Source organism: Phoenix dactylifera, chromosome 16 (assembly GCF_051530095.1).
Source record: "Phoenix dactylifera cultivar Ajwa chromosome 16, Ajwa_hap1_PhDact_Kaust_v1.1, whole genome shotgun sequence".
NCBI lineage: Eukaryota > Viridiplantae > Streptophyta > Magnoliopsida > Arecales > Arecaceae > Phoenix > Phoenix dactylifera.
The window spans coordinates 14,666,488-14,693,974 of NC_143205.1; the positions used below are offsets into that span (position 1 = coordinate 14,666,488).

The window sequence follows — 27,487 nt, forward strand, 5'->3', positions numbered from 1 at the left end:
CTTCCTCTCCATTTACTATCCCCTCTATAAAACTCCTCTGGGTTTCGGACTTGATTGCAATCAGGGAAGTAGAAGAAGAAGAAAACTACCAAGGAAAAGGAGTAGAAGAAGAGGTGGTGGAATGGCTTTGATCCGGAAATGCTTCTCCTTTTTTATAGGAACCACGTTTGGGATCTATATTGCCCAGAACTACAACGTGTCCAACGTCCGGAAGATCGCCAATATGGCCATGGAGAGGACCAAATACTACGAGGAGAAGTACCGCAAGCCCAAGAAGAGCGAGGACTCTGAATAGGAGCGGCTGTCCATATCTCTAGTGTGCTCTCTTAGAAATCCTGTTTTGAGTTCTTGGGTAATTCCGTGGTTTAAGGAGATTGTTGAATGCTTTGTTCAACTCCATATCCTTAGACTAATTTCTGCTGAGTTCTGTACGCATTTTATCTGTTATTTGTAATGTTCTACGCGTTGAGTTACTTCATAAGATAATAATTGGCACATACAAGGATCCGTTGATAGCTGCAAATTCTCTAAAAGAGCAGCTAATTTTGGGCCTGAAAGGATTTGATCACTAACAACAACATTTTCAGAACCAAAAGAAAACCTGCATCAAATTGGCTCGAAAGCCATGGGATATAAAGAACTTGCTGCAAGAATTTCAGAATGCAAGGCTTCCAACTTACATAATTTTTGTCATAATAGCACAATAAAAGGCTTCTTACGAATGAAACCATTCTGTATAACCGATGAAGAACTTGCGTAATGATATTAAATTATGTTAGGGTGTTGCATGTAATAGTTCCATTAGTACCTTTATATGAATCTGCTGCCGATATACTTCCAAGTTTGTCTTCCAAATAACCCCTCGTCATATTTTCTTATTCTGTGGAGGTCTAGGGTTCGGTAACTTTACTCCTCCAGGCTTTCCTGGGTCGGCATTCCGTCATCCCTAGGAGCTCCTCTGTCTCTATTTGTCTCTCTCTCGGATCGAATCGCATCGGGGAAAGAGAGGTAGAGACTTGGAGATGGGCAGCACGCGAACCAACTTCTACAAGAACTCCTCCTTCGCCTACAACAAGGATTTGAGCCTCTCCTCCGTCCTCCAAAACCTCAGAGGTATCGTCCCTCTCTCTTTCTCTCTCCTCCCGGGTATTTTTCAGTTCATTTGCTATTCGTTTCCAGCATACAACGCCGCGATCGGAAACGCACCATCCACCACCGCTACCAGCGGCGAACCAACTCCAGAAGAGAACGCGGAGAACAAGAAGAATGCTCCCTCTCATTCTCAGCATCGGAAGCGGAAGCACGAAGAAAAGCGGCACCAGGAGGCGGCGAGTGACGAGGAGCACAGCCAGACGAGTTTCTCCCATCAAGGCTACATCGAGAAGATAAGGCAAAGACATCCTCCTTATGTCTTTCTTCTTTTATCGTGTCCAATATTCAATTTTTTGATGAACTAGAAACTATTCATGCCCTCATGCATCGGTCCAGTCTCTTCCCTGTTAGTACTTGAAATCCCACTTAGGTTTTAGTTCAGCTTTCAATTGGTTGTATGCCATCACGCCAAAATCCTATTTTGCGGGGCCTACCTATTGTATCCCTCCATTGTTATTGATGGAAGAAAATGTGAATCTTAACTAAATTATTGACTCAGACGAAAAGTTGATTTTTTTTTCCTATATATATAGTTTCATGTTCCATACATTGGGAGCTGATTTTTATTTCCCTGAAACTTTTCCTATATATCCAAGATGCTCAGCCAGTTACCATTAGTAAAGTCACCGAGGAGTAAGTAAAGGAAGATTGACAGATTGTTAAAGATGGAAGTGGGCAATGATGCTAATGGAGTATCTTTTAGTGCAAAATTCACTTGCATAATGAACATGACAAGGAGCATTCATGATATTGCTAATAATTTGGTGAATAAGCATGATATTAGGGAAGGGCTAGCGATTAAACATGCCCTATCAGCGAAAATGCGCAGGCTTCAGGAGGGGTTGCCTGTAGCATGATATGTCTTTGACCAATTATCTCATTTAGTTTTCATCTGGATCTTGCATAGGTCCAGCCTGTTTACAGCCCTGGATCGGATCCAAATGCTTTTTTCTTAATTCAGAACTTGTGATCAGTCTAATGCAACAGTTCATATATGCATAAACCAATAGGTGCTTCTTAGATCATGGGACATGTTTTACCTTCAGCGTCATTTACAATTTATAGTTCCCTTACAGAACCTGTATTTTCAGCAGCCCTTGTGATAGACAGTAGTCTTTCAAGTTTGTCAGATGTTTCCTTTTATTGTTTTATTTGGTTTGCTAAATTACAGGAAAGAAATAGGAACTTCTCGGTTTTCCCTTGATACATCTCCAAGTTCATTGGTGCGTTTTTGTTCTCACTTTTATTTTCCAGAAGCAATTTTGATCAAATTATTGTTTATTTCAAACCATGCTTGGGCTTTCACAATTTGATAGTATCATCATACATCTTTTGACAGGTGACTTCCAGCAGGGATTGTGAGCCCATTATGACAGGTAATGGTTAATTATTTTGAAGATATGCACATTGAGTTATAAATTTTCATTGTGTATATAATCATTTTGGAATTAGAACTTGTTCGATCTATTTTGTCTTCTAAGTGCTGAATTAACTGAATGACCTACTACAATAAGAGACTCATGCATCTTTATTTCTACAATTAATATGATGATGCATATATTTAACCAGTAAAACAGCAACAATATGTAGACAATGATTTGGAAAATTTTTAGTGTAACCATGACATATTGCATTGTGGAACTTTTGTTTTCTTTTACTAGCAAGGTTTATTATATCTGTAGGTAAATTAAAAAAAATATAAATCTGATAAGTCATTGTAGCTTATGGTGTTTAAAAGTTCCATTCTTCTTTTCCTAGTTTTTGTTATATTTTTGAAACGAAGCTTCTGTGGCCTCAGGGGATGAAAGAACTTCATCTGAAGAATGTGAAGAAAAACTGGATACATCAACTCCTGGTGAGTTTTTTTGATCCACTAAATGTCATCTTACTCAAGCTTAACTTTATTAGTTTTCACATTTTTATTCATTTTTAAAAATTTTCAAGTGGTGGATAATTTTCGCCATTTAATGTGATTTCTTTCCTTGATTTGACAAGGTTGTTTGGTGACTTAAGCATGTGATATCCTGACAGTTTGTGGCTTTGTGCAAAAAATAGGTCTCAAATCCTTTTTCTATGGTTCAAATAACCATATGACTTAACCGATTAGTGCCATGTTGTCAAAAATTTATAAAAAAAACTTTATTTCAAAAAAAAGTGCAGTAGATGCAATGATCAATTTTATGACTTGAAACACTATTAAAAGTAGAAATGTGTGAATTTTGCAAATATATTCCTCAAAGAAATCATGGAGAAACATGATTGGTTAAGCCCATAAACAGGCAGTTACTGCCATATTAACTTCTAATTGTAGACTTTAAGCCATATGTTCTTTTTTCTTGTGTAGTCTCCATAATCACAATTTTTTTTATAATAATAAAATTCTCAAGTAGTTTCTTTAAATATTGCCTTACCAAAATGCTGCTCTTATTCTACACTCTACTGCATGATTTGTGATTTTCAAATTTTATTACGTACATCATATGTTTTGCACTCACGAGTATGTGTGTGCATGATTGTGCCTGCCTGCCTTCCTGGGTGATTTGTGATTTTCAAAAAAAAATTTCACATGCATCATATATGTATAAGTCTGCCTGCGGTCAGCCAACTTTCTAGTCACTGTCATGCCACTTTTGTTCCAAATTTCTCTCTCTTCAGCTCTTGTTCCATCAACGATTATGTACTGTCTTGAAGCAGTAATCACTCTGTGTTGTGATGTCAAATTTGTTTCTTAAATTTCTTCCTAAGCTATGATTCTGCCTTTATTCCTTGCATCATAGTGGACTGTTGACTACATAAACTTACTTTTCCTCCAATTACATCTCAATTACGTCTCCTACTCATGTTAAACACATTCCTGCTTCCTGGATCAACCCTGCTGCAGTATGGTTAGTTTATCTTTCTCACAGGGTCAGTTCTCAGTGCATGATACACTTGAGTTTGGAAAGTTATAAATGATTTTCAAAGTGATATATACAACTGCAGTGCTGTTTCTTTTGTGAATTATCTCAGTTTTCTATGAGTATGTAAATATATCATATGCACAGTGGTTTTTGACATGCAAACGTTATTGTAGTTTGTGAGATGGTTGTAACTGTGTATTTAGCTTATATCCCTGTTGAGATTTGCATTAATCAATCTGCTTTTATTCCTGTTGAGATTTGCATTAGTCAGTATTTCTGCTTTTGTCCCATCTCTTTCTAGTCAATCAATATTTTCCATTACCATAGCATTTTCTTGCAGTACTATAATGGCCAGTGACTAACTGTTGTTGCTAAACATCTGTTTCTACAAATACACTTAATGTTTCAAACTAAAATTTCACCTGTTTTTTTTTCAGAAGCATCGTCTAGATATATTGCAATATGCTTTATCCATTTGCAACCATAAGTACCACATATCAATTAAGTCAGAAGTTGATGAGTAGGCATCTAAAATCCTGTATGCTATCTTTTTCTGGGTGTAATTTATGTCTTACAACTTTGATTATCATTTACAATTCTGTGAGAAGGCGCACTATGTCTTTTCTGTTGCTTCACAGGTTGTGGTTGGTAATAAACCTGTATGTTCTAGTGTTGTTAACCTGTCATCTCTTTTGGATTTATCAGAAACTTTTTGATAGATACAATGTGCCCTTATACAATGATGGGATGATTTATGGTTTATGAGAAACCATATTCCTTCTTGTCCCTTTCAATGATCTTGAACAATCTCAGTCATATTTAAAAGTTTTGACATATTCTGTTTGATTCTAGGTTTTACGACAAGAAACATGAAGGGAAAAATCTTCGCAGTTTCTTTCGCATTTCTGGATTTTTAGCAGCCATGAATTCTGATTCAGTGTAATCTTCTTTTCAGCTCATGCAGAAGAGAGTAGTCGAGTTAAGGAGAGACATGAACAACGCTTTCCTTTACCCGGAGAGCCAGCCTGTGTCTTGTGTGGACGTTATGGAGAGTATATATGTGATAAGGTGAAATTTGAAGTCATCAAAGATTACCTTCTGTCAAGCTATTTGTCATTCTAGAAATTCAGATTAGTTGATAAATGTTGTTCCAATCCAGACTGGTGATGATATCTGCAGCATAGATTGCAAAACTGAACTACTGAAACTCAAAGATGTTCCCCTGGTTGAGGTTTTTCATACCTACATGCCCTTGGTTATTTCAAGATTAGTTGAATTCAAAATTAGCCATGGAACTTTGAATCTTTCTTCTCTTTTCCCACAGAGAACGTTTAGTCACAAGGAATTGCCTTGGCAAAGTGGACCGGAAGATGTGTTACAGATGCCTGAGTTAGAGAAGGACACTTGGGGCTATGACACACATGAGTGGACAAAAAAGACATTCAGTCTGTCTACATATAAATGGTACAATTCACTATAAATGTTTTATTTGATGCTCTGTATGTTTACATTTGCAAGATACAAGTACGTTGATTGGTCAAATATATATGCATATTGTTGTCTAGCTTCTTGTCTCCTTGATGAAATATGTTTGCAAGAGCCCACTGCTGGAGCCCCAGGAAAGAGGGGGGCAGGAAGCTGAAATTCTGGAATTGCCCAATAGATATACTGTTAAGAAAATTGAGACTTGCCCTCTTGAAGACCTTATGATACCCAGGAAAAAAGAGCAAAAGTTGCAGCTCGTTCGGATTTTTTCACTAGTTTTCATAGAGAATCTGGGTTCTTATTTTTTCTGGTTTTGTAAAAGAAACCAATGTTTTCAAAGAAACCAAGATTTTCACCACTCATTCTCCCCATAGAAATCCCACTTAAATCCACAAAAATCTAATTACAATTCAATTACCTGTCTTTTCTATGGACAATGATATTAAACATAAACTGGAAAGTCCATAGCTATATACAGCCCATAAGCTTTTGTGGCCATGCCCTCTATTTATGGATTTTTTTGAGGCAGACTCCTTGCACCTCTCAAATTCTAAAATTCCCAATATGTTACCTGGTCATATGGACCATTAATTTTGCTACATGATGTGGCTTTTGTAATTTAAATTGCTTTTTTTATGCTTTATATACCATTTTAAAAGTGACCTCGGCCTTTCATTTAAGAAAAGGCATGAATTCATTCCAAAGAGAGGACAGATATCCTCATATTTGTGGTAGAGATGATTAGAAGAAGAAGAAGAAGAGGTACTAACTGCATATATTAGGTTCAAATTCATAAGAACTTTTCATTGTCCATATGCAGTAAGGGCCAATCTAGTTCTTTACCTTTTTACTAATTTTAATATTTGATAAACTTTTTAGATCTTTAGACTGTTTGTTTTGCCCCACTGGACCAGAATTATAGCTCCGCCGCTGGTTATGCCTCAAGAGTTATACCCAATCTTAGGGTGCTTTGACACCTTAACAAGCAATAGAAGCCAATTTTGTTAACTCAAAATCTTTTCCAATAACCAAAGGTAAAGTGGCCATTGGCATATAATTTCTTTATGATCAAGTGTTTCAATGAAGAATACAAAGAATAATAAAATAGAGAGTAAAAAAAACATCAGCTGTAAGAAATGAAAAGCTGCAGTCACAATCAATCAGGAGAAGAATTTGGCAGAGACAGAATAATTTGCATATTAAATTTCACTAGCCAATGCCCTAAAATGTCCACTTAAATTCAACAGCCACTTATTGGCATGTCTGCAGAGGCATGGAGCCAATATTTTCTGCAATCAGTTAAACACTGCACACTGATGATGAAGCATAATTCAACCAACTTAGCTAGTGAAAACCTGGTTAAAACTAGTTGGGAGTTCAAAGCTGATGTATCTTTCAAGGATCTCAGTCTGTCTGGTCAAATGATTTGTTAAGCTCTTTTGCCCTGAATTTGAGTTTGATTTACTTGAAATTTGGTGCCAGGGTTTAAACAATCTTCTTCACCTTTTAGAGAATGAGTGGTTAATGATTTTACTGCATTTTCTTTCTTTGTTGTTCTTTTCTGCTTTTCTACTATCTGTTTCTTTTTCTGTAAAGGGTTTTAAGGGTGCCTTTTTTCGTACAACATGAAGAATAAATTTGCTTCTTCTCAACAAAGATATTGTAAGCTGATCCAATTACTGAAAAGTGTTGTACATGGCAGAAGCATCACACTCATCTTTGTAAACTTTGATATGATTGTGAAAAAATGATATGTTTTTGCAACTTCCTGCATAAATTCAAACATGGATAGGAAAATACAGTGGATACTTTTTGGGAGAAAGACCATGGTTACTTGATTCTATTAGGATTGGGAAAGTAAATGATGTATGCGCCACCAACACCAAGAGACCTGTCCTAAATTCTCTCTCTCTGTTGTATCTTTCCTAGTTTGTGTCTTGTAAGTCTGTTGTGTTAGTCATATTAGCATTTGTTGATGCTTAACATGCAAATTTTTCTATTATAGTTGGAGATGTCAAAAGCCTGGCCACCTAGCAGAGGATTGCTTGGTGAAAATAGGTTCTTCTCAGTGCAGCCAGGTTTTCCTTTCTTTAAATTTAAATACTATCATTTAATGTTTGTACCAATTATGGTCATTAATTAATATCGAAACATAATATTTGGTAGTACTTTTGTTTCTCTTAGGTACCTGTGTCAGACTACAGATTGAACCCAATACCTAAAGACCTACGTGTCCTCTACAAAAGGTTTACTTCTTGTGTCATTTAGCTGTGGAGGAATACTTCTGTACATTTATGTGTTTTCTTTATAATTTATGTTGTTATTGCAAGTATGCATTTCATGAATATGTTCCACTATTTATTTTAAAATCTCAACATATTATTTTAATTAATTGTATAGATCTAATCTTCTTAATGTGAATACATTTATAGTTGCATTGAAATTCATTCACTAGTAACCAGTAGTTCCAAGCCTATTAAGCAAGCAAACACATCTCAAGTACTCATTCATGAATCTTCATAGTTTGCTCCAATATTTATGTGAGATATTATATCCTCTATGTCAGCTTTGCAAGATTATATGAAAAAATAATCTTAAACTAAGATTTTATTGGTTTGGCAAATCAGCATGAGTCCTAGCTTTAGATGGAATTTTTTTTTTTTTTTTTGGCCTGGAAGGTGATACTCATTTAGTTTGAAAGTGCTTATCTGGCTTCTAAGCTTTGAAAGGTATCAAGAGATTGCGATGTAAAAGTTTCTTTTCCTATGGGAGGGAGAGTGATGGGGGAACCCTCAGATAATGAGGCAGGAGTTGCTAAAGTGGCAGTAGGTTTTACTTCACTTATGTAATGATGGAAAGGAGGAAATCAAGATGTAAGTAGAAAGTGAGTGCTGAGGTTGAGGGAGAAAATCATCAATGAATAGCATTGGGGAGTGAGTGTATCAAAATCTTGATGTGTTGCATGGAGACAAATTTGAGGTGGTGGAAGGTCAGGATTTGGTATTTGGTAGGCTTCGTGCTGCAGTCAGTGTTATTAATAAACCTTGATCTGTAGGGCACAAAAAAAGGAAGAAAAACCAGAATATGGAGACTAATAACATAAATTTAAGTTTAGTTATATTTTGATCAATTTAGTGTTCTGTATTATCAGCAAAACTAGGAGAGTGCAACCAGCAGGGGCTATTTTATATTGGTGACTTTGCAAAGTTTCTCTATAGGAAGAATGTGATCTAGGTTTTTCTTCTAAAGGTAGAAAAAGGATGAGGCCATCAAAATCCTTATTATATTTTCAGAAAGGGCACTTGGATGACTTTGTACAGGAAAGTGGTAGAGTTTCTTTTTGGAAAGAAATAATCCTAATTTTTTTTGGAACGTGAAAAAGATCAAGGCCATCATAATATCTGATCAATTTATAATAAGCATCATATATTTTAAGGAAAATTAGATAAATTAGTAATGGTGGTGAACTTATATCATTTATATGGTTACAATGACCACTCAATTGACCAAGATACACCATACCGTACCAAACTGGACGGTACGGGGTATTATCCGTACCATACCGGTTCGGTACCAGTACATGGCAAGGAGGGCATGCTGACACTCGGGATGCCGAACCGGCACCCATATTGGGCATACCGATATAGTGACAGGGTGGCACTGGTATGGGACTCGGTACCAAGACGGCGTACCTTACGATTGACATTTGAAAACCAAGAAATTATTGAAGTAATGAATCTATGAATTGTATTCTTTATACAGTTGGATCATTCTGTACATGTAACGAGGATAATAAGTACCTGTCTCTTGGAATATACCATGGAATTGGTTTTTATATGCACTGATGCAAGTATTTCACATGATATACAACCATTTTGACCAGCATATAGTGCACATAGATGACCAGCAAAATGATTTATCACCTTTTTGACCAGCATATGGTGCTGTGAGATGCTTTTCAATGTCGATTATTTTCACTGCTCGTAAATAATGGAGTCCTTTGGACATTTTTACATCGCCCTTTCAGTCTTTGTCATGTTCAAAGTAGTTTATAGCTGCTGGTCTGGTCTTGTATATCTTCGCAGGCCATAGGTAACATTGTTTTGTAATATACTCCTTGGCCATTTTTATTTCACCTTCATTTTTCTTTTATTTTTGTAAACTGCAATATTTTCTCCTTAAATGTTATCCCTTTAGCTTGAACTGTAGATTGACAAGTTTATCTTTGTTAAGGCTTAAATTCTATTTGATATATGGTCTAGTGTTTTTCCTGTAGTAATCTTATTTCTACTATCTAATATCTCTTGTTTTCTACAGATGCCAGCAAATAGGAAAGAACTCATCTAGTGCGACATGCAATACTTGTCATGGCTCATCAAGTTTGGCACTGTGCCTTGACTGTAACATGGTCTTCTGCGACAGGTTAAGTTCTTATCCTGAACTCTTTTGTTTGGACTTACATGTACTTGTTTTTCTCAATATAGTGAGCCAATCTTTAATTATACATTTAGTACCTCTAATGTTATTCACGGCTTAAAGAGAGTAGCAGTTCTGGAGCTGTTTCTTTTCATTCTCAGCATAATCTTCCGTTCTTCTAATTGCAATTAATCAAGTTTATTTTGAAAAGTTGCGTCAGGTATTATGAGATGCAAAGCTTTTATTGGCCAATGGAAAAATTTGGTTTTTATCTGGCTGAGTTCAATTTGCAAGAGCTCATCTATGTGTTGGATATTGGTTTTGTTATCACACCTTTTTGAGGAATGAGTAGGTCTAGTTTCTTAGTTACTTTAAACTCCACCAATTTATGCCAGGGGTCGAGGGAATCAAATTGATTTAAGCAATGTTTTGCTCCTTAATTGATAGATTTGATCTTCTCCCAAGGGGAAAAAGGATAAGAAAGGAACCAAAGTTGTTAAGGAGTTGGAAATGGCATGTAAAACTTTGCAGTTAGCCTGAATTGGCCAAGTACAACCGGGGTAGCACTGTATCAATATTAGAAAATATTTCAGTGGTTTTGGTTCTCTCCACCATTGATAAGATGATTTTAAATTTAATTAAATCCATGAACTAGGACTCTAAGTTGATTTTTTTTTTAGTTAAAAAATTAAGCTTAGTTCATGGTTTGATCAAAGCAAACCTGATGATACTTAAATCTGAAACATGTGCACTGGATAGATATTTTATTCCTTTGTGTGCCACCTGTTGCAGTTTCTTACATTATGATCTACCACAAGTTAGAAGCTAGAGCTTTTATATCTGTTAACACAGCCTTGCTGGATCATGTAACCTTCTAGATGTTAACACACCTATAAATTAGCTGCAATGGTTGAAGAAGAAACTGCACATATAGATCAATTAGTTAATTGCAAACAAGGATCAGATCAATCATATAATTTTGAAGGAAGACAGCGAGATCACAAAAAGATGTTAACAAAATACTATATTTGAGACTGCACTGGATGATACACGTGTTTCATCATTTTATGTGGATAATAAAACTCAAGAAAGTTTACAAAATGATGTAAATAGTCAATAAGCTAGATCTATATGATATATAATGGACTTTGTGTAAGGAGGAATTAGTGATTTTCTTAACTAGCTTTCTAGTGAGCAATTTGGTTGGTTTACCAGTTTATTCGGAGTCAACCAACATTTGACCTGTTTGGCTAAAACTGATAGTTTTGATGAGGTGAGGACACAGAACTATGGGAACAGGGGTAGCAACTTTGTTCAACAAGGGACAAGGAGGTGATGGAAGAAAAGGGAGGATTGGCCATGAAGTGCTTGTGGGGAGCAACTTACCATGACTTGCATATCGTGTTAGATTAAGACATCCAATGGCTTCCACACCAAAAATCTTTGCCCTCAACTACCTTGGAAAAGTAGCATAGTATGAAATGTTTCATAGTTCTGGTGGTAACATAAATGGTTGACCAGCCATCCTTGTTGACTATATGCTATATAGAATAATACACACGAGTATCATCCTATGCAAAATGTCAAGAACTGATTTGCCATTCAAAGTAATATACACTTACATGCACAGGTTTGTGCTCAATTTTTTCGTAGTGTTAGTGTTACCCTTTGTTAAACCTGTGATAATTTGTGTTACTTAGCTATCTACGCCAATGAGTTTTTTCTTTCTTTTAACCCCCTCCTTTGAATGGTTTTCACAGTGCAGGTCACTTGAATGCACATATTTGTGCACACCCTTCTCATCAAAAGTTTTACTCTTATAAGCTTAAACGCTTGGTAAGCATGTTGCAGATGCATTTGCTACTTTTATTCTTTGATGACTAATTGGGTGGCTTAGAATTTTAATGTATTCCGATTACATAAGGTGAAAACAAAAGGACTTATTGTTCGAGTAGGAAGATTTCGGTTTTTCTCGTTCCTTCTCTTCAATAAGAAGTATTTGAAATGAAACAAATTCCTCGTCATTCTGTTGTGCTCAGCGAAAGAACTTTTTTTTTATCTTCTTTCTCTTGTCCTCCTTTGTAAAAAAAAGATATGCATGGGAAGATTTCAAGTAGGATGTGGTTTCGTCCATAAGTGGGGTACAGTCAGTAGCTCAGTTGCAAAAACCTGTATTGCCTAAAAGAATATAATGCGTAATAACCAGCGCAATGAGGTGTTGAGCCAACAGTAGATAAGAAAGCTAACCCTTCCTTTCTTAGCCTAGACCTACATGTGTATAATGCAGGTCTCAGCCAAACATTTAGACCCGTAAGAAATTAATAATTTGCAGGAATGACTTCTCCGAGGGTCCTGACAATCCCCTCCAACAAAAGTTGCCAGGTGAAGTGTTAAGGAAAAAAATAATAGCAATTGCGTCGTCTTCAGAATCATCTTTAAGTCTTGCATTCCAGACATAAAGTATTGTATATGTTTCTAGGTAGCACTCAGCAAAGTCTACCTTATTGTATCAGCTTGCTGATTACTCCAATCACTGGAGAGAAAAGGAATGATCTTCATTCTCATATCCAGGAAGCAGAGTCTGGCAAACCATGTGTTTGATTACCTTCTAGCTCCTTTTTAACATCATAAAACCATTTAATTATTGAAAGAGCATCCCAGAGGATGAATTGTACTTTCAAAGAACAGGAATATCTTTATGCTATATATTGTAACATGACAGTTACCCAGTAATACATCAGAACTAAATTGTGGCATCTTTTCTCCAAGGCTGTAAATAATAACATATCAGGACCTTAAGGAGCTTCAGACTCCATAAAACCCCCCCTTCGCCCATTTTTAAATAAAAAAAGGATGCAGCAACTGGAAAAGCTGACCACTTGCTAGTTGTCAGAGGCTTTGACTCGCTGATTGCAGGGCAGAAGAAGTGTTCTCTAGAATCTAAAAATATTTCATCCTGGATGCCAAAAGAGCCTAAGCCTACGTAAAAGAGTTCCAGCATGCCAGCTTCAATGAATCTGTCTCACTATTTTCTCTATTCCACAGAAATATTGGCATCAACTTCTCGTATTCATTAATAGAACCTTGTGGTGCCTTAAAGTGGAAATTATAAATTGTGAAGGCTGAAGGTGCAGGTTGAGTTAGATTCAACCTTTTCATCCTGGGATGGTGATTATTTTAAGATTTTTCTCAAGCCAGTCCTAGTATGCAATTGGTGGTCCTATCCCTACTAGCAAGAATCTTCGGCTGCTGCACCAGTTCCAGGATCTTTCATCCACACCCACTTCCTAATGTCTAATTCTTCCTAATAACGTTCAACTATTTCTCAAGCACTTGTTTTCCTTTTGAAATCTCTTCTGCTTCTTTTCTTTTTTCAAAAAAAAAGAGATTCTTAACAGCTTAACATAAATATGTAAATTGCGGAATCCTGTTCAGAAGATTTACATATTTTTTGCTGATGCCATCTATTATGCCCATATTAATACCAATTCATCTTGGTGCAGGTAAAATGCTGCAAGTCAACTTGCAGTGTAACGGAATTGAAGGATCTTCTTGTTTGCCATTATTGCCTTGATAAGACCTTTGACAAGTTCTACAATATGTATACAGCCACATGGTATTTTCTTTGCTTCTTACTGACATTTTTTGTTATTTGTGAGAGAACATCATTCTTGTTCATTTCTGTAAGTCGTGAATCTTGCAGTCATACTCGGAATGAATTTTATCAACAACAAAACATGATTTCCTTTGGAAACCTGATTAAATTTACTTTGGATTTCTTGAATGATCAACATTTGAGAAGTTCCTCAGTTGCAGGCAACTATAGGGAAAATTAAGGCGGTGGAGTTTTCTTGAAATGAACTACGGCATAATAATTCACACTTGTTTTCTGTTCTATATGCATCCACTTGAATTCTTCTCCTTTTTTCTTTCCTTTTGTCCACTCCTGAACATTTCAGTTTGCTCTCTTTAGGAACGGGACTGGACTTTCTGTCATCTGGGGCTCCATTTGTTGTGATGACCATTTCACTTGGTATGTTCATGAAATTGCATACTTGACATATAATAAACTGTAATGCTGAAGAGCAAATTTAAGCTGTTAGTGGGACCAACATATACAGGCATCGGATGAACTGTTACAGTGCTGATGTGGAAGGCAGTGCATCTATTATCAGCAGCAATATGCAAAGAGATCAGAGTGGCCAGCTCAGTGACTTCATTTTCTGATGATTACCACTGCCTATGGATAGTATTTGAATTGACCCAGGTATGTTATGATTGATGTCCTGTTGTTACTGACTTGTCCAATTCCATGCTATCTTCTGTGGAAATTGGCATTGCAGTATGTGTAATCCTGCTTGTCTCATGCTTTTTCTTAGGGCTTGCATTTAGATGCTTGCTGCGGGTGCCTTATTATTCGTTTTCTGATAATATTGCAGAAAATTGTATTTATGGACCTATCAAAGCAAATAAACTTCTTGATATATTTGCAGGGAATCATCTTAGTGGGATTTGGCTAAAGTAAGCAAAACCTCAGCACTTTGTGTTGGTTACGAGCTATGTCTCTTACTTTCATTACTTTTACAGATTAAATTGGAGGATGATGAGTCCTTTAGTGTTGAACAGTGTGAGGAATTTACTGTGTCCAGCAGATGTCATGTCAAAGCACTTCTGTAACATGGGGCTTCTGATTTTTCTAATTTGCTTTTTCTTAAATTTTTTTGTTTAATTCGTTACTTGACTGAGCATAGCAGACTCCGCACCCTGGGTTTTTCCTCTCTTCATGGTGAGATTCGATGATAGGGCTTTTTATTCTGTTTGAAAGTCATCTACTGCTCATTTTTTTCTCAAATTTTTATAAGCAAACGTCTATGTTGTGCATGCATGAGACATTAGTATTTCATTGTTGAAAGAGGCTTCATGGAAGAAGGCAAGGTCACAACCCTCGTTGCAATAATCTGCTGAAATTACCAGCTTACTGCAATACATGCTTAATCAGGATGTGGAAGAGAGAAGAGGCAGAGGGAGGGAGGGATTTATTCGGGTCTAATTTATATCATTTCAGGTTTTGGCCTATTAGCAAAAAATTGATATGCTCCATCAAGCCCAGGCTAATATCCTGCATAAGAGTAGAAAATTTTGCACAAATTGATCCTATCTAATGTTCTCATCACCACTTCTATCCCTCCCTCTCTATCATGGCTGAGGCTGTGTAGAAGAGGATGGAAAAGAGGTACAAGGAAGGGGACTAAAAGAACCGAGGCCATGGAGCAATATTTGTAAGTGATTTATCCTCACTAGTAGGGCTGTAAATGGATCGGGTCGGGTCCTGAGTGACCCCGATTTGACCCGTTTTTTTGTTTGGGTCCTAATTTTGGACCCAAATTCGATCCGGTTGAAAATCGAGTCGGGTCGGGTCCATGCCTATAAATTTTAACCCGACAGGTCATTCAGGTCGGGTTCGGATCTATTATATTCAAAGTTTCACTATATAATAGTAAAAAACTGACTCAAAAAAAAATGGGTCGGGTTCGGATTCGGGTCAAATTGGGTGGATCAGATCGGATCTGAAAAATAGAACGGGTCCAAATTTAGAACCCGATTCGGCCTTGTGGGTCTTAAAATTCCGGTCGGATCGGATCTTATGCGGGTCGAGTTGGGTCACGGGTCGACCTGACCTATTTGCAATCCTAATGCTTAGTAGGCAAAACAGAGCCAATCAACAAAAATAAAAGATCATGCAAGAACGGGGTATCATCCGTCAGCCAAAACAGTGGTGATTTCAACCATCCAAAAGGAGAAGATCGTTCGTCATATAAAAAATATATATATATAAAGGGAAAAAATATTATGAGGACTATAGTTGTTCACCATAATAAATCTTTACTATGGCTATCAGACAATTTATGTTAATCTATTTATGTCACTTTTGGGCAGCAGCACATTCTTGGAAGGCCTTATAAAACTGATAAAAAGATTTCTACCAGTAATTGTCAACGGTCAACTTTTTCACTTCCTAAATAAAAATAATGTGCCAACGTTCATATACTGATGAAATTGGTTAAGCGAATTAACTCCAGAAATGTTTCAATAAATTATGTGTACCTGTCTTGCCATCTTTACCAATTCTTCCTTAATAGAACAAAACTAAAGAAGAATACAAATAAAATCTTTATCAGCCATCATACATGTTTGTAGAATCATTTGTTTATATACATATATGTATGTAGTTTGTATCTATATATACATACATATGTATATATATGTATGTAAAAGTGGTGTAAAATACAACTTTTTTGACAGTTTAATGCTGCAAAATTTTGATAGTATGGATGCGGGATAATGCTGCAAAGTTCTTTAATTCTATATCCCCTCAAATAAAACTTATTGTACTTGTGTCCACCTTCACAACTGAGTCGCATCAATTACAACATGCTAGAAAATCTTTTAACTATAAATTAGTGGTTTGTGGCGAAAATAGTATATAAATTTTAAAGTATAACACCACCTGGATTCCACACTAATAAGCAATGTTTGCAAATGCTTTATGAATCACATACGCATGGACACAGAACCACACCCATAGGTTTCATGCCTGATGCACTAGACCCTGCAGCAAACCACCGGAGCAATATTTCAGGATTCAAAGTTCAAACGCCAGGCTGCTTCAAAGCGTGGAGCACCCACAAACTCCTATCAGTTGTTCATTGATGATTTTTAACTCCAAATAATCCATCTTGAATTAGGATCTAGTTCAAATGGTGCATCCAGATATAGTCTCATCCGTACTAGATTGACTATGGATCAACAAGTTTTTGGCATAGAAAATGACAAATTTTAAATAGGCCGACTAAAAATGAATATAGTTAGGCTTCAGGCCTGGATGATGGCAAATTTCACTATAGGGTAACCGAGTTCTAGTCGGATTGGTAGGATGTGTTCAAGCTTCACTTGTTCGTCATGAAATGATTTTGAACAAGGTTTCTTATTGAGCCAAATCCAACTCTGTTCATTCCTTTAAAAGAAATGTTCATTCTGCAAACCTAGAACGTTCAATCTAGATTATAGGTTGAGCTTTAAAAAATACTCAAAATCGAGATGTTCTTGGCCAGAACAAGTTAGAGCCTATCATGGGACAAATTGGGACAAATAGTTCGCTGTCCCATAAATTAGATACACACATAAGCTACAGGACACTTGTCAAAACATAAGTGACTATATAAACTTAGGGCTCGTTTGGTTCGCGGGAAGTATTTTCCCTCCTAGGAATATGATTTCTGAGAATCAGATTCCTAGGAAGAGGATACCTAGGAAAGTACTTTTGGCATGTTTGGTTAACCATGGGAAAGTGACAAATTTCCAAAGTGCTTATGTTTGGTTGACCATCCACTTTCCTAGGAAAGTTATGTATAATTTCTATTATGCCCTTAATAAAAATTAGGTCTTTAATGCCTCTTTAATGCTTCTTTAATGCTGAAGGGTCTTTTTGGGAAAAAATAAAAAAGGAGTGATTCCCACCTCATGGGAAAGTAACTTTCCCATGTTTCTCATGGAAAAGACTTTCCCATGAAATGTGGGAATCATATTCCCATGGGAATACAACTTTCCCATCTCTCTCCTTTGAAAACTCCAACCAAACAAGAGGCATTTCATTACTTTCCCGTTGACCACACTTTCCCCCCTCCTTTTCCTGCGAACCAAACGAGCCCTTAGTGGGGGTCATTGCAGGTTTTTTTTTTTCTCCCACCTGAGAGATAGGATAGGAGAAAGATAGCCCAAATCAGGTGAGAGTAAGTTTTGAACCTAGATCACTAGTACACAATGTTCAGTGTCTTTATAAACTATTCCAATTGATATCCCTGTAATCAATAGCATGTTATAACAATATTATTAAAGTTACAAAACTTTTCTACCTCATTGGTCATGGACTTTTATAATATTCTGGTGGTCCACTAATTAACTTTTTCTAAGATATATTTAATTTTTATTTATCATTTATGCAAATAACTATATAATGATAACAAATAACAGTTTATACCTATAACACAACAGCATTTTCAAATATATTGGATCAATCACTCCACCACTTTGAATTTTGACTAGAACATGAAAGAGTGCTTTCTATAGGACTTCCATCACTGGACCACCTTCCACTTTGATCGATCTCTATTTGCTAACAAAACTACTTTATAGATAGAGAGATGATAGGTAGATTTATTTTCATTGCACTTGCCATGATTCCTAGGAACCATCCAATTGCCCTGCAGCTATCTAATATTAATTTAGGTCATTTCGACTTTTGTAAATCAAGCATAACATAAACTCTATAATCAAAGTTTCTTAAACATATGTTGTTCGATAATGCATGTTAGACACCATCATAACCCACATAAAAGACAGTGCTAGCAACGAATGGAGACGAACTTCTCATCATAAAAAGCTGTGGATGAACATGTAAACCTTCAATGATGTACAAACGGTGCCAGTAGTTCACCAGAATGGGCGTTGTCTGCCCTTGTTCCTAGCCAAACAGCATATAAAGTTTATAACACTCGTACAGAGTATACACAACAATGGAACCCCAGCTCCATTCCTCGACTTTCCTAACAATGGCAGGAAACTGGAATGGATTCAGTGGAGCTCCAATGGCAAATATCATAGTGTTTTTTCCAACTCCACTCTATACAAACAATGTTGGAAGCTCAGCTTCCTTCCTAGCAAACATAAAAAGCTTGAGACCTCCCCATTTCCTCCCCAAGGAATAGGTGACATAAGATGAATACACCAGCTCCAAGTACCTCCTGCAACCTGGAAAAGAGCCAACTGATGTTACCACCAGACATGGATGGAGTTTATTTCCACTCAAAGCAATCAAGAGATGTTGTTGAATGACCGAAGCTTCTCAAGCCATTGCAACTCTTAGCACAGTACACCATACAACAGATAGTTCACAATTCAGAAAATAAGCTGAGAAGTATGCTGCTTCCATTGCAACAGTTCCAATCTCCACATCATGATGCATCATTGATCATACTTCCAATCCCACACTTGAGGAATGCAAGACATTACTTGCTGCCTGTGACCTTGCGGCCGCCCTTATCTTGGCAGCCACCTCGGCCACCACAAGTCTGGTCAAGAGGAGCCCAGCAACAAGTGCTGCCATCACCAGCATTGTGAACACCCCATTCCAGCTCTTGGCTGAGATGTACCCCGTGAGCAGCGGCCCGATTGCTGCTCCTACAGACCCTGTGCCATCGATGATAGCTGTCACAGTCGCCAATGCCCGAGAATTCCCATTCAGAGAGCTGTGCGTGCCAAGATCTGCTGAAACTGCTGTTGTTATTAGAGCGTAAGGACCGTTCACAAACATACCAGAGATGAACATGAGAGTGATGTTCCAAAAGAGCGAAACACTCCCATATATGCGGTAGAATAAGAGGGCAGGTATTGCAGAGTACATGAAGCTTGCAGCCGTGATTGCACGGGCATCAAGGCGATCAGAAATGTGGCCAGCAAGGATACCGCCAACCACGCCTCCAACATCAAAAAGTGTCGATAGAGTTCCAGCTGTCGTGTCGGATAAATATTTGCCATCTATAGCTGCAGGTTGGAGAAGGTACCATGGTATTAAAATGCAAGTTTTACTGATAACTAAGCCAAAGAGGAAGCAACACAGTGCCAGAAAGTGGATTAAAGCCGCCTCATATGTAGCACCAATAAATACTGATCTTGAGCATCTTTGACTGCAGGGTGGATGGCCTTTGCAAATGCATGAAGTTTTATTCTACTAACCAGAAGATAGCAAAGCAACAACCATCTGCTACAAGATGCATCCATGAACTAGAAATACTGTAGATACTTTAGCATTAGCAAACATTACACATTGGAATTAAACACCTTTTAGTGCATTTGTTACTATAAAGGCAAACCATATAAGAGTAGCTAGACTCAGAGAGCATAGATCTGGCATGACATATGAAGGGAACCTTGTTGAAAATGGCCAAACAACTTATATGGTTTATCTAATATTAACTACCGCAGACGTGCATTTCAGCACCAAGTCACATGTCATGTCAAAGTGGAAGTAAATTGAGTAAAAATTATGCATTTCAATGATGAGATTGGTTAATAATGACATTACTCTGTCATTTGCAAGGGAAAAGAAATGAGTCTGACTCATTGGTGGGTGAGTGATGACAAATTTTTATAGATAGGTTTAAAATCCTCTTTTCCATCTGCTGCAATTAAGGGTGTAAATGAGCTGGAACTCAAACAAGCTAGGCCAGGCTCAAGCTTGAATTGATCATCTTTCAAGCCAGCTCAACCTCTGCTCAAAGGCTCATCACAAGCTAGCTATCCCATCTGTCATACTTGTGGCCTTGATTTGAACTTGTGACCCTCCAGCAAACCCAAGCTCTAATATCATGCTAACCAAACAATAGACACTAAAAGCTTAAGCTGATGGGGAAGGGTGAATAATGTATATCATGCATAACAACTACAAGTAATGATGAGAAAAATCTCAATGTTTCTTAAAGTCTCTCAAGAGGAAATTCATCAGTTCTGTCTCTTAGATGCTATTATGCAATAAATCCCTGGATGGATATTAACACAGCCAAAGATCTCTTTGGGGGCACCTTTTAGGTGTTCTCTCAGGTTATATCTCTTGGGACTTGAAAAAGATGGTGAAGAATGCAGAAGGAGAATTCCTTTCAATTGTAAGAGGGATATATGCTGTAGTAGAATATTTTAGCAACTTGGAATTAGAGCCTGAAGATGGGTTGTAGCCGCCTTAACTTTTGGACTGCAAGTTTTGCCATTCATTGATAGTATGAAATATGTTGAAGGCTAAATTTAGAATATTTGACATCAAATGTTACTATTGGCGATGACAGCTAAAATAAGAAGATATCAGCTCAAGGTGAAGCTCAAAGGTAAAGATCACTTTACAGCAGTTAGAGTAATCCTCAGTATGTCTGCTCGCATGAGAAATTTCACCAATACTGTTAATTAAAAATTTTGAAGACAAAAGTAGAAAATTAACAAACCTTAAGCTTCTCTCATCTCTGTTTACAAGAATACAATTTCAACATCTAGAATTCTATTATTTAATGCGAAGTCTGACAGAAGAGGATTTTAAGAGGGATCATAGGAAACCAGCAAGCTATTGCAAAAAATCAAATTTTTGTAGTGACGACAATAGGATGACGTATTGGATGAAATCTAAAACAAGCTTTATGTGGAAATGGCTTCTCATGATGCCAAAAAAAAAAAAAAAATTCTTATTCAAGGAAAAACTTTTGTTTATGCATGATCACCATAAAAAAAGAAAATTGGTGTGGTATAAGCAGAAGCTATGAACTCCAGCAGAACATTCAGAATTGAAAATTATAAGTTCTTTTGGATTGGATTAATGAGTAAAAAAGTCGACTATGGTCTGTTTAGTAGTGAAGATAACAGAGAGATCATGGAGGACGCCTAAAAAAAATACAAGACAAGGTCTTTTCTATGCCCTTTATTTAATAATGAAAAAGGAGCTCAGATAGGGCTTGATGACAGAAGAAAAGAAAATTCTAAGGAATCATTTAGTTTCTATACTTGCAATAGAATTTTTTGTCATCTCTCTTGGTGTATCTCCTAGTACAAGTCTTTTAGCAGCAAGAGAGAGTGAAAGGAAAAGTAGATTGGGGAGCGGGGGGAAGGATGATGGAGGAAGGAGAATAAAAAGGAGGATCTTCCCTGGTTTGAGGGGAAAAAGCACAAGAAGAAATAGTTATAAGAAGGAAAGAGAAGAAATTGCAAAACAGAAAGTGATGGTTGTGCCATAAGCTTTGTTAAAAACTCTTTCCACAAGTTTTGTCAGTCAGAAGATACTCTTTCATGGATTCTCCTTCTCAGTTTTATTTGAGACATCTATGGGCATTCTCCTACACCAGCTGTTGGATACTTGTGCTAGTGAAGAAGAAATGGTAACTCCTTGGGATCTCCACAAAGAAAAGAGTAAATTTTTCCTTACAATAAGGAGTTTCATACTCTTTATAATGGAACTCACAACATCTGCAAATAGTGAGCACAATCTGGGTGTGGTAAAACCTAGTAAAAATCTAGTTTTTCGAGAATTGTTTTCACTTTTAGTTGCATTCTTATTATGTTGGACCCTTTTGGACAAAACTCTTTACAGTAAGTATAAAAGCATAAGTCAAATTAGACAGCAAAGGCAGTGAGATTTGGGTTTGACAATATTTAGCAACAATGTTGCGTGGAAAAAGGTCAGCAATTGCAAAGACAGTCCAAGAAGAGAAGCATATCCCTAGTTCAGTCAGCATGTTCAATTCAAAGTATTGCAAGCATATGGCAATTAGTTAATTCATCCAATGTGTTGACGAAGACAGAGAGATCTTAATAGAAAAGGGAAAGCAAAAAAAACACAGGACACTAGTAAATTTCATGGTGAAAGAATAGTTATTATTTCACAATCATTGCAAGGGGTGGGAGGTTTGAGCTTCTTCTAAGAAGCCATGGGGAAGCACAAAAGACAAGATGGAAGATGAAGGTAGTCCACATGGAAAATAATGGGCTTTAATGCAACACCAAAGGCCAAATATGTCCTTGGGAGCAAACCAGGGGGTTCTGATTGACAGTTTGGGCATGAAAACAAGAAGATTAAGGGTTTGTTTAGAGAGCATCAATGGGAAAAAATGTTTCTTGTGGTCCTAAAGGGCGAGTGTTGTGGAAAAGAGAGAGAGAGCTACCAAACCAAACATAGGCCAAAGTAATATATATTGCTGTTCTTTTGTCCATCATAATGGACTAGAAAGAAAATCCAAGTAGAAGAATCCTTGCATGAGAGCAATAAAAGGAAATGATGGCTTACCAGGATTCTCTTGATTCTTATATGAAGTAGTTAGAAGACATGTAAGTCTCCTCTCTTGCATCCCTTATGCGTGCCCTTTCGCATGGAAGAAGAGTAAAAGGGTGACAAAATGAGACAGAAGGAAAATAAAAATCAGGAAGAGAGTGAGAGACAGCGAAACTCTTTTTCTTTGAGAGGGAGTTCTTGGAACAGATTTTGAAGACCTACAGAAAAGTAGTGATAACAAGAGGGAGAATGGTGCCACAATCAACTGGTTATCTTAAGGAGGTTTTCATCAAGTTGTCTTTCATGTGTTAAGCACTAATGTCATTTTCTTAATGGTAGCTCTCTAAATGTTTATTATCAAAGTTCTTTTAAATTCTTGACTTCTTCTAGATGTTGAATATAATGCTGTCTCAACAAATTCCTAGGGAGAAGGTTATAATTATCTGAAAGAGAACAAAGACAACGCATTCACACATACCGTAACATTAACAAAGACAACGCATTCACACGTACCATAACATTAATTTAATGGCCATTTTTGCAGTTTATCAAAGTGATAAGCTTTTAATACTTGACAACAAAATTTACCTGTGTCGCTGATGTAGAAAGGCAACCAGTAGAGGAAGGTATAGGCCACCAATTTGGAGAAGAAAAGACAGAGAGCAAATGGTGCGACACCGGGGATTCTCCACGCCTCGAAGAATCCCACAGCCTTTTCTCTGACCACTGTTTCTTCCCCCAGTAGAGGCTCTCTAGAATCACTCTGCTCATGAGACTTTAGCAGATCATCATCTTTGTCAATCCCCAGAGCTTCTGGACTAACTGGCAAGAACAAAAACACTATCAACCCAACAACGCCAATAAGAAGACCAGGAACAGCAAAGGACCAGCCCCACCCATACTTCAGCAAAACAGATGCAATCAGTGAGCCAGATATATTCCCAACCGAAGTGTGCGCATTCCAAATCCCCATAATCAGCCCCCTTTTCCTCTTCCCAAACCAATTTCCGACGACTGCCACGACCGATGGCCAGCCTGTTGACTGAAACATGCCAGCCACCATCTGAATCACCAAGTAATAGTAAAAACTGTGAATATTTAGCCAGTAACCAGCACCAAAGAGGGAAGTAAATACACCTGTCCCCAACATTCCCACTGTCAGAAGGATTCTTAGATCGAAACGGTCACCCAGATGCCCGGCAAAATACATGCCAAAGGCGTACACTGAGAGAAAAGCCACATCAATCACTCCAAGCATGGCAGTGCCATCTTTACCATCAAATGGTGCCCAACCACTCTCAAGACCTGAATGCCTTTGCTCATCCTCGAGTGCTCTCAGTAAAAAAGGCCTCGGCCATGGAGAGAAGCCCAATTGCGATGTTTTGGGATCAAGCACACTTTTAACAATGCTTGTGGTTTTTCTAGTAGCATGATAACTAGCATAAGCAAAAAATGTTAAGATCAACACGACAGTCTGGTATGTTCTGATGTTTAGGCGAGTGTTCCTCGTATACTCTACGAAGCAGAGACCTAGAGGTTTGCTGCTTTGTACTTCACTTAGCGGAGCCATGAGTAATCTGCTCAAACTTTTAACTCCAAAAGATGACGGAGATGTCTTGTACTTTGAGAAGAAGGGAAGACTAAACACTCTGCTACACAAAGAGGTCTGTCATCTGGGAGCGACAAAATGAAACAGAAATCAGAAAGTGAAGTCAATAAATTCAATGCGCTAACAAGTTTCGCATGACTCTGTTTCAAAGACTTGTAATTCCTGCTGTCATAGCTAATTAGACTCACACACGGTCGCCATTAGAAAAGTATTCTACAAAAAGATTAAAAGAATAGGCTAATCAATTTTACAGGTTCTAAACATTGTCAAATATGCATTCAAATGGAATGTGATATAAAAATGTCAAAATTTCAATCACATCACAACAGAATGTCTCAGTCTTGAACCCCTGAATTAGATGGATGATAAAATCTTCTCTTATGAAAAGGATATGACCCAATAGAGCAGCTCAAATGCAAAATGTGCAGAATAAGTTGAACACATCCAAGTAGGAACTAGCAGAAGTTGCCTCCACTTAATAATCATATTAAGTTATATAGCAATGTATACAGACACCCAATGATGTATATCAACTCTAACTTATCTCTAGCTGCTGAATATTTTACATCAGTGTAGTTCCAAAACATGCAAAAATGAACTAAACCTAATCTACAAGATCTATTTAAATTCCATTTTCCCATTCCCTGTTTACAAGTGCCAATCAATTGAAGCACTAGTTGTATCAAAAATTGAAGCACTCATTAACTAGCAAGCAGCAAGCAATCCCAAATTTGTCTAACTTCAAAAAGTTCATGGCATTGAACTAAAGTGAACTAACGCAACTGGTTCCTTTTTTTCATTTTTCTCTGAAGTGCTGTATCTCAAGCTGCATATCACTTCATTCTTCAAAAAATAACAGCATCCATCAATTTGATTACTTTTGATAGATTCAGAACTTGACTCATGTCACAAATGGTGAAAACAAAATAATGAATTTATCGATGATGAACAATTTCTTCCATTGAGGTTTCTAACCTCCTAGATCGATGTCTAAGACAGAATGAAAGCCAAAGAATTTTTGATTTTTCAAAAGAAAAGACCCACCTTCATCAGCAATGAATATAGCAATACTAAAAGACCAAAAGAAAGGAGGAAAAAATCTGATATTTGTATGCAGTATTAATGCTCAATCTACAGAAAAAGCTACCATTCTGATAGACTTTTCGTAAAATATCAACTAAAATTGTTTCTTTTGGTTCAAGTACCATAATACCAAACACAAAGAGGGAAGCAATGGATTCATCAAACCTGTAACAACGAATACGAAAGGAAGCTCTACTAACAATTTCTGAAGCAATAGATTCATCAAACCAGTAACAACGAATACCAAAGGAAGCTCTACTAACAATTTCTGATCACAAGTAAATAAACCATTCTACTGAAATGGCTTCAAGAAGGAATTCACAATAAAACCTTTCACCTAAAACCGGAATCCAATGGATATAGCTCCCAACAATTCAAAGCAGATGAATTAATAAAATCTTACGTCGGCTTCCCAATTGTCGCCATCAAAGCATTTAAGAAGGACCCATAAAACCAGCCTTAAAATTATCGTAGACAATATAACCGAACATGAGTTGAGTGCAGGGAGAGGAGACGAAGGCAGAAGCAAAGAAGAAAGAAGGCAAAAAAACAAACAAATAAATAAATAAATAGGTGCACTAAATGCAAGTACACATGTCAGAACCTGATAGGAGGAGATTGCTGGATTTCAGACCCTTCTGTCTCTCCCTTTGCCTTTATTTTCCCAGTTGCAGAGTTTCCGAAAATTCTGAAGCAGAGAGATTGAGAATTGGACATGGTATGGATCTTGTTGTGGTCGCACGTTGAGCCGCGGCAGTTCCACCGGTGGATTCCATGAATGCCCTTCTTTTCTTTGGACCTTCAATCTAAACGTAATTACAGTATTGCCATGCCTGCAAACTGGCTTGGCGGGTGCAATTATAATTACATGGGTGGATGTGATTATGACTAGGAGGAAATGGATGGTGGATAAGATGGTAAAATTAAGATATTTATGATGGAGGATATGTGTATTTTAGAGTGGCAAGAAATAATGTGGTTGCTTGAGTCAAAGCATAAGGACTTAAATGGTTGCCACCTATGGAAGCAATGTTATGGTCAAAAGGAAACGTTCAACCTTTTTTTTTTTTCTATAGTTCACACGGGATCCTATTTTGAAGTGTATTATTTCTTCACTATTTGATAACTATATCAAGTACTTTTAATTTTTTTTTTTTTGTCTGGATTCGTATCTTCTTTGAACTCATAAACAGCAAATAATTTTTCCTGACTAATTATATTATCATCTCAAATTGAACGTAACTTAAACCTATAATATTTACTTTTTCTATCTAAAAAATATATTATAAGAATTTGTGTTGAAAATTTGTTAGAATCTTCTTGAAAAATTTGAGCTCAAACTTTAAGCACGGTTGGTACTTGAGATTGAACTTAGAAAGGAGTCTGACCCTTTTTGTGCTAGATTTCATTAACATATATTACAAAATATTTTAATAATAAGCTGAAAGTAATATATCTACTTAAATTTATTTGAGACCGTAGGAGCCTCTTAATAAAATTTATCTTGATTGCATAAGAATTATTTTGTACCACTAATCTATTTTTTGATTTCTTCGAGCATTGAAAGTTCTATGTTAGCCCTAGCTCAAGCTATTTTGACATTTAACCATATCAAATCTTATCCATCTTTGACGTACCGGCCAATACTATCGCTTAGTCGGTTCCATTTAACGATCATAATTGAAGAATGGCATCAATGTTATTAAAGGAGGACTTCTGGGTAAACTATTAACTAGCAAGAGTTATTCATTTGCCTCGAGACTTGTTCTCCTTCGAATATTCCTGCCCGATGGAATTATACCTCGCGTGCCGTTTGTATATTCCCCCAGCCTTCGCCACGTGGCAGACTCACATGGGGGAAGTGTCGGACGAGTATCCGACCCAAGTCCCCGTTGACCAAAAATCCAACACAAGGCCACTCTTTTCGGCCACGTCACCAAAAACGACGTGGGATCCACACACTGTCTTCCTTACAAGCATATG

General features: G+C 37.1%; 2 protein-coding genes across 7 annotated transcripts; one reads left to right on the forward strand and one right to left on the reverse strand.

Moving 5' to 3' along the window:
• The first annotated feature begins 61 nt into the window (after positions 1 to 61).
• On the forward strand, positions 62 to 14,834 carry LOC103712249 (uncharacterized). Of its 4 annotated transcripts, XR_015974056.2 has the most exons (17): positions 65 to 1,113; positions 1,180 to 1,390; positions 2,324 to 2,375; positions 2,492 to 2,528; positions 2,951 to 3,007; positions 5,008 to 5,120; positions 5,212 to 5,283; positions 5,377 to 5,516; positions 7,543 to 7,615; positions 7,722 to 7,783; positions 9,855 to 9,959; positions 11,714 to 11,789; positions 13,457 to 13,569; positions 13,927 to 13,986; positions 14,075 to 14,220; positions 14,447 to 14,474; positions 14,541 to 14,834. XR_015974056.2 is itself a non-coding variant. In XM_008798727.6 (16 exons), exons 1-15 carry the CDS (start codon positions 1,023 to 1,025, stop codon positions 14,178 to 14,180), a joined length of 1,368 nt encoding a protein of 455 aa, XP_008796949.4. In that variant the 5' UTR covers positions 62 to 1,022; the 3' UTR covers positions 14,181 to 14,220; positions 14,447 to 14,834. The 4 variants fall into 4 exon arrangements, 2 of the variants coding, with proteins under 2 accessions (XP_008796949.4, XP_026662439.4); XM_008798727.6 differs by having other exon boundaries at positions 62 to 1,113; positions 14,447 to 14,834; XR_015974055.2 differs by having other exon boundaries at positions 814 to 1,113; positions 5,212 to 5,516.
• A 3,590-nt stretch (positions 14,835 to 18,424) lies between these two features.
• On the reverse strand, positions 18,425 to 26,265 carry LOC103712250 (putative glycerol-3-phosphate transporter 1). Of its 3 annotated transcripts, none has more exons than XM_008798730.6 (3): positions 26,109 to 26,265; positions 23,401 to 24,485; positions 18,425 to 19,553 (listed from the first exon to the last, which is right to left on the reverse strand). In XM_008798730.6, the coding sequence occupies exons 2-3, from the start codon at positions 24,380 to 24,382 to the stop codon at positions 18,982 to 18,984; spliced, it is 1,554 nt and encodes a 517-aa protein (XP_008796952.4). In that variant the 5' UTR covers positions 24,383 to 24,485; positions 26,109 to 26,265; the 3' UTR covers positions 18,425 to 18,981. The 3 variants fall into 3 exon arrangements, with proteins under 3 accessions (XP_008796952.4, XP_008796951.4, XP_017699557.4); XM_008798729.6 differs by lacking the exon at positions 26,109 to 26,265 and adding an exon at positions 25,908 to 26,080; XM_017844068.5 differs by lacking the exon at positions 26,109 to 26,265 and adding an exon at positions 25,670 to 26,080.
• Positions 26,266 to 27,487: the final 1,222 nt, after the last annotated feature.

Bases quoted from the DNA above. Each gene is read 5' to 3' on its own strand.
- LOC103712249 (XM_026806638.4), top strand. From the start codon at position 1,023: ATGGGCAGCACGCGAACCAACTTCTACAAGAACTCCTCCTTCGCCTAC. The intron at 2,529-2,950 runs GTAATGGTTAAT...CTGTGGCCTCAG, and splicing joins TTGTGAGCCCATTATGACAG to GGGATGAAAGAACTTCATCT. The intron at 13,570-13,926 runs GTATTTTCTTTG...TGCTCTCTTTAG, and splicing joins AATATGTATACAGCCACATG to GAACGGGACTGGACTTTCTG.
- LOC103712250 (XM_008798730.6), bottom strand. From the start codon at position 24,382: ATGGCTCCGCTAAGTGAAGTACAAAGCAGCAAACCTCTAGGTCTCTGC. The intron at 19,554-23,400 runs GTAAATTTTGTT...TCCAACCTGCAG, and splicing joins TTTCTACATCAGCGACACAG to CTATAGATGGCAAATATTTA.